Source organism: Nilaparvata lugens, chromosome 13, assembly GCF_014356525.2.
Source record: "Nilaparvata lugens isolate BPH chromosome 13, ASM1435652v1, whole genome shotgun sequence".
NCBI lineage: Eukaryota > Metazoa > Arthropoda > Insecta > Hemiptera > Delphacidae > Nilaparvata > Nilaparvata lugens.
In genome coordinates, this window is record NC_052516.1 from 5,531,730 (window position 1) to 5,546,340 (window position 14,611).

Below are 14,611 nucleotides of genomic sequence, written 5' to 3' on the forward strand. Positions count from 1 at the left end.
TGAAATAGTTGTATTAAGTCATCCCGATATGAGCCAGCCATTTTACATAAATGTGGACGCCTCAGATTACGCCATAGGAGCAGAAATATTTCAGAAAAGTGCCGAAGGAGATAAGGGAGTACTAGCTTTTTTCAGTAAAACCCTAAATCCAGCACAAAGACGCTATTCAATTACTGAAAAGGAATTATTAAGTATAGTAGAAGTCTGTAAAAAATACCGCACGCTACTGTTGGGAAATAAAATCTATATCAATACCGACCATAAAGCTCTTACATTTTTTAAGACAGCTAAATTAAACCACAACAGACTGTCAAGATGGTTTCTCGCTCTTCAAGAATTTGACCTCGATCTCACACACTTACCAGGAAAGCAAAATCAAACAGCCGATTTTCTATCCCGAGAATTAGATGCCACTTACTGTAACGACACAAACCTGAAATGCTACGCAATGGAAATGGACGAAAGCATACCATATCCCGAGAATATCAAACCTCAAGTCTACAAGAATACACTAACACCCAGAAGGATTCAGAATGCGCAAAAAGAAGACCCTAAGCTATCCCAAATTTTAGAAATACTGGAGGAAGGACCATCTGAACCGCCCCACTACCTGCGACAGTACACGCGATACCGTGGATTCCTATTTCACCGCACCACACCACAAGGTTATAATTGGAGAATCGTAATACCTAAGGAAATAGCGGAAGAAGTGATTAAGGAAACGCATGAGAGAATTGGCCACTTTGGAGTAAGAAAAACGATATGTACACTAAAAGAAGCCTGTTATCTGAAAGGTATGCACAAAAAGGTAGTCAAAGTGTTAAGAGCATGCGACCTATGTCAGAAAACCAAACATTTAAAATATCAAGTCAGGGGAGCAATGATACCTATATTGCCGACCGCCCCATTGGAGTTAGTATCAGCCGACATTTATGGTCCTCTACCCCTAGCACAACATGGGAAGAAATATATATTCGTATTAACATGCACATTCTCTAAATACACCATGTTCTTTCCCATCGGTAAGCTAACAGGGGAAGTCCTAGCAAATTGCATAGTGAATAAGTGGACTCCGCAAGTAGGAAAACCTAAGCGCATCCTATCAGATAATGCATCATATTTTTGTAGCAAACCATGGAAAAGAATACTTGACCTGGCTGATATAAAAATATCTCGAACTTCCACATATTCTCCTAGTTCGAACCCCGTGGAGCGCCGCATGGCAGAAATCTCACGATTCATGAGGGCGTACTGCGCTGAAAAACATCAAAGTTGGGTTAGATATCTACCGTTCTTGGAAGAATGTTTCAACAATTGCATAAATGAAAACACAGGATATACACCAGTAGAGGTTATTTTCGGAGAAAGAAATAAAATGTTTATTGAAAAGTTAATAGATTTCCCACCGTCGAATGCTTTAACTCATCCTAACCTAGACATCTGTCACATTGTACAACAGAGATTAGAAAGGTCAGCGACCTCACGAAAGCATTATCATGATAATAAATCCAAGCAATTTAAATACAGTGTCGGAGATGAAATACTTTTAAAAAGCCATAGATTATCCAATGCATTGGAAAAAACTACCAGAAAATTCTTCCATATTTATACTGGACCATACAAAATTGCAGCCATAACTGAACGTAATACCGTTCAGTTGTATGAAGAAAGCAAACCAAAATTTAACTTGGTGGGAAAATATTTCTAATCTCAAGCCGTATTATCGGGACAATAAGCGATAAGGATATAAACAATAATATTTTGGTTAAACGTCATTGGCCTACCTGACAAGATATACATACCAGACGAACGCCAACAATAAACTTAATTCGCAGACGAGTATCCACTTCGAACAACAACACCTGAAAATAAAGAAATAAAAAATTTAGAAACCATTTTTTACCACCTTTCTTACTAATGAAACAAGAGAATAAATAACTTCTAATGTTAAAAGCCAACTTACCTTCATGTAGCAGGAAGAAACATCAAGATGGCGACAAGTGACAAGCCGAAGCCAACGTAAACCAGCTGTACACTACGAAAACCAGAATAGTCAATGCCTATTAAATCATCAAAGTTGATACCCCGAATAAGAAGATCAAGTGTCATATAAATGTGAATTGCATGTAGAGATATTATAAAAATATTATATTATTATTATTTATGTATAAACTATTAAGAAAATCATTAAAATTATCCGCCAAATGATCAAACCGCATAGTTACCACCAAAAGCATTAATCCCAAGTCTCAATGTATTAGAGGAATAAGAAGTTCGTGTTGATAAAACCTACCAAAGATTATCTTTAAAAATATCCATTACATGAAAACAAAGCCCAATTTCTGCAAGAGAATGAAATGAAAATGTACAAGTCACTGTTCTATGTTGAGGGAGAAAATATGTTATACTCTGCAAGTCGGAGAATTATCAGTTTGTTAGGTTGGCAATGATTTTGCACCAACATTCAAATGTGCTTCTGGCCTGAGGGCAGAGCGTGGATTAGAAAAAAGATTATATTATGTATGGAGGAGGAGATAGTTTATATTGTGTATTGTGTGTAGAAGGAGATTGGCCGATGTAAGGCGTATGTATTTGAATTGAATTTATTTATTGTTGTATATGTTGTTGAATTGTTAGGAGGTAAGATTCTCAGTAGAGTTATTAGCAGACTTTGTAACATATATGATTTCTGATCCAAAACCAACTGGATCATAAAATTTATATTATATTCTCGAATTGTCGTTTTAAATCAGAAATCAGAGGGCGTTTTGTGTCACGTGGTAATTTGAAACCACCAAATATTTCTAAATGAGCCAATAAAATGTAATAGAACTATAAAATTAGAAAGAAGGTTAGACCTATCTAAAGAGTAAATCAACTCAAATCAAGTATTATTAGTGACTAGGAGTAATAGCATTATCAACAACGATAAGAAAATATGTATTATTGTGATTTAATAATTATGAGAACTCATTGGTAAGATCAAAAAATTATAAAGCGGCATAATTATTATTGGCGGATTACAAAAATAAAAAATAAAATAAAATGCATGAACATTGAGGTTAGAGTTACTTGTTTACGTTTTGAAAAGAATTAGTCGATCTTGGATAAATCGATAATTATCCGAACCAATACTGAATGAATCAGCTGATTATTCGATCAACCCATATGACCGGTTGAATCATATAAAATTCACTCATAAAGGATATATTATGTATACTAAAGGAAGTCGATGTGTAGAAATATAAATAGCTATTATTTCTGTATAAATATTTATTATAATCTAAAAAAGCATGATAAATCAAGAGTATAAAAAACTCATATAAAAACTAAATGTATTATCTATTAAAATCGTATGTTACGATTTATTTATGAATTCAATTTAAGATAAATACCCCATATATCTGTATAAAAAACTTCTTTTATTAAATTTTTTCTATTATAAAGCCGAGGAAGCCCTGATTCCCAAGGCAACCAATTGTATTGAGTCTATTAAATTGAGGGCCAATCAGAGAGTAGCTTATAGAATTATTCTAGGAAGAAGCAAATTTTTCTGAAAACCTTTTTCTTCTGGCTTAAGATCCCAACCCGAGAGGATGCACATGGAGTTTAGGGTCTTTTTCTTATTCCTTTTAAAAATTTTTTAACGAATTATTAAGCCAAACCCTTTTTTAAATGTAATGTATGTTTGTTGAATGTTAATTGTTTGTGAACTCAGTGCTGTCAAAGAGTTCGTAATTGTAAAGATTCCCATAAAAATAGCTTTAATTCGAAAGAAACTTATAAAAATCTGGATCACACGTTAGCCCAGCAGTGACGAAAAGGAGCCTACCTAATTAATTATTGGAAATAATTAATTCAATCCACGAGAACATCCAGAACTTCAGTCAGTGAGTGATAAGTCAAACCAAATGAGCTCATTTGTCTACGTTCAGTGGGGTAATAATTAATAAAAAAGCGCTATTCCAATTAATTAGAGTTAAAATAAAAAGTCACCACGTGTTGAACAATATCACATAGTTCACAAGAACTTTTTATAAATTTATTTATTATATGTAGGAAGCTTACTTCCATGCACTGCCCGAATTCACATTAAAAGCCCTGAGATCTCATATTTGAATATTAATCTATTAAATATTAATTTTATAATTGAAACAAGTATATCATATCAAACTTATAGACCGAACAGGTTTTTATTGGCAGAGTTTTGCATTGATTGGAAATCTAAGTACCAGTATTAAATATAATATATTTGTGAATTTGAAATTCATTATTGTGAATATTAGCAAAGCCTGTGATAATTATTCAGATTTTAAAAATAGATTATTTAAGTGAATTATAGTTATATCGAATATTTTATGCACATTTTTTCTATGGGAATATATTTTGTATTTTATGTCAGCATACAAATCGTAGAAATTTATTTTATCCTAGTTCATCTCGTGTTATATAGTTTGAGCTGTTTTGGTACCAACAAATATTTAGCAGCACTAAAAATCATAGAATCAAATAATATTAACCTTATTCAGAGCACTCAATATTTATCATCCTTTGATGATATTCATTTCATCAGCCAGAACAAATATATTAAGAAATTATATTAATAAGGTTCCAGTTATATCATATAAGGATCCAGAGAGCTTCAAGAACTGGCGTTGTAAGTTCTAAGGAATTTTGAAGGGGTATATTGGTGAATACTTGTATTCACGACGAGCATTTTAAGAATCAACTAGAAACAACTATAGTTGGTCCTGATTATTCTCTAGTGGTACATGGTTACTGATAATCAGTCATCAAATATTCTTTTAATTTCCTTACGGGTATTCTTCAAGAACTTCATAGAAGCAGCGGTAAGAATTATCAATACCTGGTCCTTGAATCTTATGGTGATTATTTGTACTTATAAAATTTATGTTTCTACTACTGAGCTAGAGCTGAGGTTTGAACCCAGTAATTTTGCGAGCCGGAAGGCCTTAATTTTTTGTGAATTTATTCGCAAAAGAGGGAATTTAGAGACTGCTCTTATAAATACCAGAAACATCGTATTATCTGTGAAGGAATTGCAATCTACAACTTCTCACAATAGCTTCATAACGTGGGACTCTATCATAAGAGATAACCCCCCCAGGAGCACAACATCACAACATATAAACATATAAACATATAAACATATAAACATATAACATATAAACATATAAACATATAAACATATAAACATATAAACATATTAACATTTAAACATTCAAACATTTAAACATTAAGAGAAATGCCAAACAATCGACTTGAATCTTAGACCTCACTTCGCTCGGTCAATTAACTTCATTTTATTTGTCAAGGAAATATATTTCTCAATGATTTAATAATGAATTTTAATAATTGAGATGGAGTATTTTGTTAATTAATTATATTTCTACATCGTTGAAGAACGATCTGTAAACTTCGCGGGGCTGGAAGAGAATAGCGCTATCTGCTGCGTCGAATGATAGACTAGGATGGCAACACCAATGTAAATCAAATACAGTACTGTCATTATAACATGGTTGAATCTAAAAAGAGTTTTACAGTTCTCAACTATTGGTTGTGATCGTATCTGGTATAGTTTCCTCTTCCTCATACGAATTAGTTGAGCTATTTTACTACGAGCAAAAGGTTATAAGCTGCTATAGACTAGACTCACCTTTTTTGAAGCATTTGCTTAAAAAGTTGAGCAAATGCTCTAGTTTATTCATACAATTTTGAGTGTAAGCTTTCACTTTTGAGCAAATACTCAATCTATTTTTTCGATGAGCGTGAGCAAAATGTTTTGCTCACGTTTATTCATAGAAAATGAAGCAAATGCTCCATATTTTAGAAGTATAAGCAAATGCTCAACTTTATTCATATGGCCCATTCTCTCTACTAGAGTCGAGTCTCTTCTCGACCGGAGGCGCGTAAGTGTAAGTTGAGCCTTACTGTACATAGTATTATAGTAAAAGCCCCTCTTGATGAAAACTCATGATTAGTCTTAGTGAAAAGTTGAAAACAAATTATAATGTTGGTTTCAGATACCATCAAACCACACGTCTCCAACAAGTGATACAACAGCCAAAGATGGGACGGTGTGTGGTAACACTGCAGACACGTGTAGCTTGGAAGGGGACTCTCCTGGAGATCTGGATGATTTCGATATTGGTGAGTTGGTACAACTGACTTACAACATTTCATCATAACCTTCATATATCTTGATCTCTTTATACTGTAGGCCTAGATGTTTCTTAGACTATTGTTTATTTGAGGTTACTTAGATAGCTTCACTTCACTATTTAAATACTTCTTTCACCAATTATTGTTTGTTTGAGTTTCCTTCGAGTTTTCCCTTGACGAAATGAAACATTCCAAAATAATTCCAAATGTCTGAGACTTTACACGATTTTCTTTTTGTGTTCAACTATCTAGTTTTCCGAAATACTATTGAATTAAGCGAGCAATTTCTGTACATATTTTTATATCTGGCTATTTTCGCCACACTGCACAGAAAGCAGCTGTTTTCCAGTCCCTACGTAGATCTGAAAGACATTGTTTGCAGACGACTCTCGTCTGACGTCAGAACAGGTTTCAGTACCCTTTCCAACCGCTAACATGGAACTAAGAAAGGTGATCAAAAAACTTTTCATTATTTGTGTTCATTGTTCAATAATTAAAACATTTATAATAATATCATCTTATTGTCATTTGGAAGAATAAAGAAGTATAAACTCAACCTCCCACATACGTAATTAAACATTTGACAATTTGACAATCTCTTAGTCTTTTCATTCAATAATTAAAAATCATCTTTTAGATTATTTACACAAATCAGATTAAAAAATAAAAATACTTGGACAATTTCCTGATATTCAGATTACCTCAAATTTGCTAGAGCTATCACCTTCCACTTCTGCTTTCGGAAGTGCTTAGTAAACAACTATTCTCATATTTGAATTGTTTATTTTTGTGTGTGGCGAAAAATAGCGTTTGCACCACAGGCAAACATGTTTTTCCGGCTCTCAATCTTTCCTAGTCCTCGGCCTACGGCCTCGGACTTGAAAATTGATTTCGAGCCGGAAAAATCTCATTCTCTGCTCTAGGTGCGAAATATACTATTATGTCCAACGGATCTCGAAAACGGCTCTAACGATTTTCACGAAATTTGAAACATAGTGGGTTTATGATATAAAAATTCGATTGCACTAAGTCTCATCCCTGGGAAAACTAGCTGAAGGACATGGAAAGGATAATAATTATTCATCCTTTGAAAAATAGATGATAATTTCGTCGTCTGACGATAACAGATGATGTGGGAGAGAGACAGAATTATGCTATGCTGTTCAATTATTTGCAATCAATCAGCTTATCTCACAAGAAATATTAATCTAGAACTTTTAATCGACTTGATCAAAATAATCTGATTTTTTTGACATGACATGGTATATCATTCTAAATTAGAGTATATCCGAATTTTCAGAGTTTATGGAATATAACCTACTTTTTGGACCATTTATAGTGTATAAATCGAAATTCGGGGAAGAAACTGTTTTGGGCTGTGCCTGTTAATCCTTCTGTAACCAACCCTATTTGAGTAATCTCAAATAAGACTGCCTAACAAGTAGGAAGCAATGCTGGTCATGAGGGCCAGTGAATATTTTGGCAATCCTGGTTGAAATAAAATTAAGCCAAGTCCGATTGAATCCTATATTTTCAACATAAAAATCAATTTCATTTCTGAAGTTACAAAATATTCAGTTTACAAGTTTTGATTATTAAATCTATGTTAGTAACCCGGTAGGCCTACAACTGAAGCTTCAGTGTGATGTGGAATCGTAGATAAGCGACGATTAACGAAGTTTGAAACTCATAAAATTCTATGGACTTGGTTGAATTAGAAGCCGAATTGTAAAACAAGTGTTCTGCTTACCCCACTTCGAATTGTAATTGAAATTTAATTTTCATACTGTACTGGAATTCCAAAATATTTGGTTGAATTTGCTTGAGTTATGGAAAATGTGTAGTCTCCTTCATCCTGTATTTATCCTGGTATTATATTTGTCCGGTCATTCAAAATTAATGGTAAAATAAAAAAAACCCAACTGGGGTTATTCAAATATAAAATTCAATCAGGCATTGTAGATTTACATTTTATGCTACTTTAGCATAATTTAAAAGAAAAATTTTGTAGTAAAAGAATTTAGATATTTCATAATTCAAATCACATGCTACATTTTGAGATGCCACAGCTAGGCCTTTTAGAACAAGAAAAAGAAAATCGCTGGCTGGTCAACCGACAAGGCTTCGTCCAGTTGTACCAATCCAACAAATCAAAATTATTAACTAGAAATTTAATAAATGGATATTCAAAGTTATGTCCAAATAAGGAGAAAATAAATAAATAAAATAAAATTAAGTAATTAATAAATTTTTGGTACAAACCTCCACAACTGGGGGTATTTAATTTAGGAACCAAATTGTACCAGAAATTTATTCAAGATAGAAGTTAAATAAATAGAAAAGGAGAGTAATTGGTCGGCCGCCCAAAGAAAATGAAAAGTAGAGGGAAGAGAAAGGGAAGAAGAGAGATCATTGTCAATTGATCAGGTCGACAAGGCTCAAAGAAGAAAATAAAATCTACAAGCATTGGACAAAACTTCAAAAATCCAATTACCAAAGAGAAAAGCAAGAGTTAGCATGAGTTACCGAGAGAAAACTGAGCAATGAGTTTAGTGAGCAAATAACACATTATCAAAATAACATATACAACTAAATTGATACACTGTAACTTACTTAGTTACGAAGCAATAATTATTACAATTCTTAATATACAGTACATTCTTCATCATACCATGTTACAAGAAATCAAGTGACACAATAATTGTGCAGAATCACAAGTTTCCAAAGAACACAACAAAATTTTACACAATAGAATAGTTACAAGAGTAACTACCACAAACATATGGGTGCGTCCACCACATATGTGTATTACAATAAAAATCTCATTATGAGAAAAGTCTACTTAAGGATTATTTCCCATTTTAAGTTGACTCACATGTGCTCGTCGCACAAATGTTGTCCATCGGTTGAAAATAATTTCATACTGACTGGACTAATCCATTCTTTTATCAAATAAGGTCCAGAATACCTGGGAAGTAATTTGGCAGTAATCTGATTACATGCTTTACTAACAGGATTTGATTTTAGGAAAACAATATCACCTATCTTATATGGAATTGGATTTCTATACATATCATACCTCTTTTTACTGGAATTATGAGACTTCAATAAGTTATGATAAGCATCTTTCCATATTTTGTTAGTATCTTTAACAAACTTCGTTGGTAGTATATCATCAATTTTCCAAATATTGTTTATAGGATTATTAACCTTATGACGAAACATCAGTTCATGAGGAGAAAACTTGCTACTCTCATGGAAAGCACTATTGAATGCTAACGGAAGCCACTGTAGAGTTAAATCCCATTTATTCTGTTTGTCATGATTAAAGCTAATAAGACAAGATTTTAAATTACGATGTATTCTTTCTACTTGGTTAGGTTTAGGATTATATTCTGTTTGAGTTATATGCAAAATTCCCTTTTGGAAACAAAAGTTTTTAAAGAAATTTGATTTAAATTGAGGACCGTTATCAGAAACTACATATTTAGGGACACCAAAGTTTACAAATATTTTCTGAAGCTCCTTACATAAAGACTCAGAGGTTGCTTTTCGTAATGGAAGTAGCCATGAATACTTAGTGAAAGCATCCATACAGGAGAATATCATGGTGTTACCACTTGTTGTCCTTGGTAATGGCCCTACAAAGTCCAAGAACATTTTTTCCATTGGTTGTGAAGCAATAGATGAACAAAGATAACCATAATTAGTTTTTTGTGCTGGCTTACTCAATGAACATAACTTGCAGGACTTGATGAAAGCAACTAGATCTTTAGAAATACCCTTCCAAATAAATTTTTGTTTTATTTTGTTTAGTGTTTTCAGAAAACCAGAGTGACCGCCATAAGTAGTTTCATGATAATATTTGAAAATCATGGGCTTCAAAATACTAGGAAGAACAATCTTGGGTTCCTGATTATTTCTGCTATTATAAAGAAGTACCCCTTTAGAAATAGAATATGGAAAAATATCTTCTCCAGATTCCTTCTTATTCATTATCTCTATTATGAACGGATCCTTTTTTTGATAATCAGAAATCTCAGTAAAACATAGTGGAAAGTCAGATAGAGCAACGTTACACAAAGCAGGAGAATCAAGACTTTCAAATTCATTAGGAGAAACATTATCAGTAGATTCCTTATCAGGATTTTCATCAAACATCCTACTTAGATAATCAGCAATCACATTATCAGTACCCTTGATATGTTTGACATCGAACTGGAAAGAACTTATTCTAAGAATCCACCGGCCTATCCTTCCTAATGGCTTGGGATTCTTAAGTACCCATTGCAGAGCACTATTGTCAGTATGTAAAGTAAATTTCGTATGCTCTAAGAAATATCTGAACTTTTCAATACCAAATAACACAGCAAGTGCCTCTTTTTCATACGCCGAATATTTCCTTTCTAAAGTGGATAATGTTCTGGATGCAAATGCTATTGGGGCAAGAGTACCGTCATAATCCTGACTCAAGACACAGCCAATACCTACACTAGATGCATCTGTTTCCAGAACAAATCTACGATTAAAATCGGCAATTTTTAAAACAGGAGGCTGGGTAATTATCATTTTCAATTTGTCAAATGCTTGCTGGCATTCAGTACTCCAAATGAATTTTACATCTTTCTTTCGAAGTGCATTTAATGGGGCTGCAATGGTTGCCAGGTCGGGAATGAATTTATGGTAAAAATTTAACAAACCAATGAATCTCTGAATGTCTTTCACCCTTTTCGGTACAGGACTGTTTACAATGGCCTTAGTTCTATCAGGGTCGATGCTAATAGAGTTGTGAGAGACAATGTGTCCAAGAAAAGATATTTTTGGAACACAAAATGAGACTTTGGTAGGATTAACAGTTAGACCTGCACTACGAAGACGGTTGAATACCTCTCTCAGTACTTCTAAGTGGGATTCAAGAGTTTCAGTGTATACAATTAAATCATCAAGATAGAAATAAACGTTTTTAAATCTAAGGTCACCAAATATTTTCTCCATTAGGCTGGAAAGTACTTGAGCTCCAGAAGAAATTCCATTTGGAATTCTTTTATATTGGTAAAGTGCAAAAGGAGTAATGAAAGCAGTTAACTTTTTAGAACGTTCGGTAAGAGCAATCTGTCCATAAGCATTATTCAAATCAAGAGTAGAGAAGTACTTGGCTTTCGAAAAATGATGAAAGGATGTATTTAGATTTCCAATTGGTGCAGAAATTAATTCAATATTTTGATTTAGACGCCTATAATCTACTACCAGTCTGAAATCTTTCTCATCAGTGGGATTTTCAGTTTTTGGTACAAGAAAACAAGGGCTGCTATACTGAGAGTCAGAGTTTTCAATAACTCCATCATCCAATAATTTCTGAATTTTACTTCTCATAACCTGAGTTTTGAAAGGAGTAAGAGGGAAAGGTTGACATCTAACAATTTTATTTGAAGTCAGTTTGATATCATACTGTACTAAATCAGTACTCCCTACTCTACTGGTCAATACATCAGGAAAGTCAGCAATGATTTTGTTCACCCTTTTCAATTCAAAATCAGAAAGATGAGAAACATCTCCAGGAATAATTTTTTGAATAACATTACTAACCGAGAAATTTCTTTTATTAGCATTGTTGTTTGCATCACGAATTAAAGGAAATGTAGTACTAGGGTTGAAGCAAAAGAAGTATCGATTATTAGGTAAATCAATAATCATATCTGACATTTTATAAAATTAGCACCAAGTATTATCTTGACTGGCAAATCACTACTCAAAAGGAATTCAAACTTCCAAGTCATATGTTGCAATCTGATTTTCATAATACAAGCCTTTTTTATAGTCATATCAGAAGAATTAGCAGCAGAACAAATCAGGTTTTTACTGAATACATTGAAATCCACCTCATTACTTTTAGTCAACTCATGAAATAAGTTGTATGAAAGAAAGGAGTAAGAGGAACCAGTATCAATCAAAGCAGACTGAGTTATTTTGCTATTTCCAAAGCTAACAGGAATAAAAGGCAGATTATTATTAGAATTGATAACGCCACAAAGTCCTTTTTAATCTTTCCTAATTGGTTTTTGTGAGTATAATTCTTTTTTATTTTTAGACTTGCATTAGAAATCAGGTGTTGTCTTTTGGAAAACCGCGCCGCTCGTTTTTTGAATAACAATTACGAGAGATGTGACCTTTCTGATTGCATGTGTAGCATACACTATCATTCCTACGGTTGAAATTATTTTTATTGGAATTTTATTATTAGAATTGCCAAAAGCATGATTTTGAACAGAAGTATTATTGTACAAATGCATTCTTTCATTATCAATGAAGGCAATATTTTGAGAATGAACTGCAAGCATATTTAGGTCATTGAATGATTCAGGTTTTTTCATGAATACTAACCTACTTCTCTCTTGAGGATTAAGACCAGATATGATTGTACTTACAATTTCAGCTTCACTCTCATCCAATAATAATAATTTCGCTGCTTCTTTGATACTTGTCACGTATGATGATAGGGCTTCACAAGGTCCTTGCAATCTATCAAATTTATCTCTCTTAATTGTTGAGAGAAGACGCTGAGGGATAAAATATTTCAACAAGTCAAGGTGAAATTGTTTGAAGCTAGCATTAGAATTCAAAGAGTACAATATTTTATCACCTAAAGGTCCAGTTGTATAAGGAACAAGAATTTGCAATAGGCTTGTGTCAGACATAACTGATAAATCATGAATTTTTATAGCAGCTTCCAAGAATTTCAATAAGCTATCAATATTTAATCCATCACAAGGCTGAAGATTTTTCAAGAAGCTTTCTACAGGATTTCTCAATTTATTGTAGAAACTTGAATCAATTTCCAAAGTTGGTCTAGGGATCAAATTATTAACTTGATAACCATGATTGAGTTTTGATGGACCAATATTTTCAAATTCAGTTGTAGACTCACCACTTGTACCAGGTTCACACAATGTAACAGCACAAGTATCCTTTGAACTAGTTCCTAAATTTTTATTAATTACAACTTTAGATTGACTAGGAAAAGGTTCCAGTAAAGCAGCTGGATTCGGTGATGGTGGTCTAGATGGAGCAATCAAGCTTTGTAGTTCAATAATTCTATTATAACAATCAATAAAATGTTTTGCAAATTTCGAAAGTTCATCCAGATTTTCAGTTAAGACAAAAGTTTCTTCACTCTCAGTTTGTAAAAATACAATAATTTGTTTCATCCTATTTAAATAATGCATAAATATTGACTCAATTTTTACTACATTAGCTCTGATTACAGTTCTGTAATATCCAGTTTGCACACCATTTTGTACAGTGTCAATAAGTTCCATTACTTTTGGAAGTTTTTCTCTAAGACAATTGACTGACTCATTATAACTTGACAAATTATGAATAATTTGATTGGTACTATTACCTGCTAATGAACGATAGCTAGATCTAAGATTACTCACATTGCATGACTCAAGACTTGACAAGTCTTCTCCCAAGGTCATGAGTTCAAAAACAAGGTTAGGTTTTACAAGATAATCAGGAATAATTTTCTGAGTTAAAAATTTACTCAGATCAATTTCATCAGAAATAGTCTGATTTAGTTTTTCCATGATTACAAAATCGATGGTTATAGCAAGTGAAACAATTCAATACGGTACAAAATACAAATCATGAAAATAATTGCTCAGTACTAAGCTCTCTCTCAGTAACCATACTAAATAAATTATGCTTCAATTTCAACCAAGATTTCCATATAAATTAAAAGGCATAACCACAGTTCCGCTACCAATTGTAACCAACCCTATTTGAGTAATCTCAAATAAGACTGCCTAACAAGTAGGAAGCAATGCTGGTCATGAGGGCCAGTGAATATTTTGGCAATCCTGGTTGAAATAAAATTTAAGCCAAGTCCGATTGAATCCTATATTTTCAACATAAAAATCAATTTCATTTCTGAAGTTACAAAATATTCAGTTTACAAGTTTTGATTATTAAATCTATGTTAGTAACCCGGTAGGCCTACAACTGAAGCTTCAGTGTGATGTGGAATCGTAGATAAGCGACGATTAACGAAGTTTGAAACTCATAAAATTCGATGGACTTGGTTGAATTAGAAGCCGAATTGTAAAACAAGTGTTCTGCTTACCCCACTTCGAATTGTAAATTGAAATTTAATTTTCATACTGTACTGGAATTCCAAAATATTTGGTTGAATTTGCTTGAGTTTATGGAAAATGTGTAGTCTCCTTCATCCTGTATTATCCTGGTATTATATTTGTCCGGTCATTCAAAATTAATGGTAAAATAAAAAAAACCAACTGGGGTTATTCAAATATAAAATTCAATCAGGCATTGTAGATTACATTTTATGCTACTTTAGCATAATTTAAAAGAAAAATTTTGTAGTAAAAGAATTTAGATATTTCATAATTCAAATCACATGCTACATTTT

The 14,611-nt window shown here is 32.9% G+C and overlaps 2 protein-coding genes across 8 annotated transcripts in view; one reads left to right on the forward strand and one right to left on the reverse strand.

Moving 5' to 3' along the window:
* LOC111044266 (adenylate cyclase type 8) overlaps positions 1-14,611 on the forward strand; it is a 510,898-nt gene that overhangs the window by 254,015 nt on the left and 242,272 nt on the right. For 4 of the 6 annotated variants that reach the window (XR_005572740.1, XR_005572741.1, XM_039439656.1 and 1 more), the window contains exon 5: positions 6,045-6,171. The exons of the other annotated variants lie outside the window; for them this stretch is intronic. Coding sequence is in view for 2 of the 4 variants with exons in the window: in XM_039439656.1 (XP_039295590.1) it covers positions 6,045-6,171 (127 nt within the window). In the remaining 2 variants the exon portion in view is untranslated. The remainder of the gene's footprint in view (positions 1-6,044; positions 6,172-14,611) is intronic. 6 annotated transcript variants of the gene reach the window in all.
* LOC120353992 lies at positions 700-2,041 on the reverse strand. 2 transcript variants are annotated; one of them, XR_005572742.1, is made up of 3 exons: positions 1,964-2,014; positions 1,803-1,862; positions 700-1,256 (listed from the first exon to the last, which is right to left on the reverse strand). XR_005572742.1 is itself a non-coding variant. In XM_039439672.1 (2 exons), the coding sequence occupies exons 1-2, from the start codon at positions 1,798-1,800 to the stop codon at positions 931-933; spliced, it is 342 nt and encodes a 113-aa protein (XP_039295606.1). In that variant the 5' UTR covers positions 1,801-2,041; the 3' UTR covers positions 700-930. The 2 variants fall into 2 exon arrangements, 1 of the variants encoding a protein (XP_039295606.1); XM_039439672.1 differs by having other exon boundaries at positions 1,785-2,041.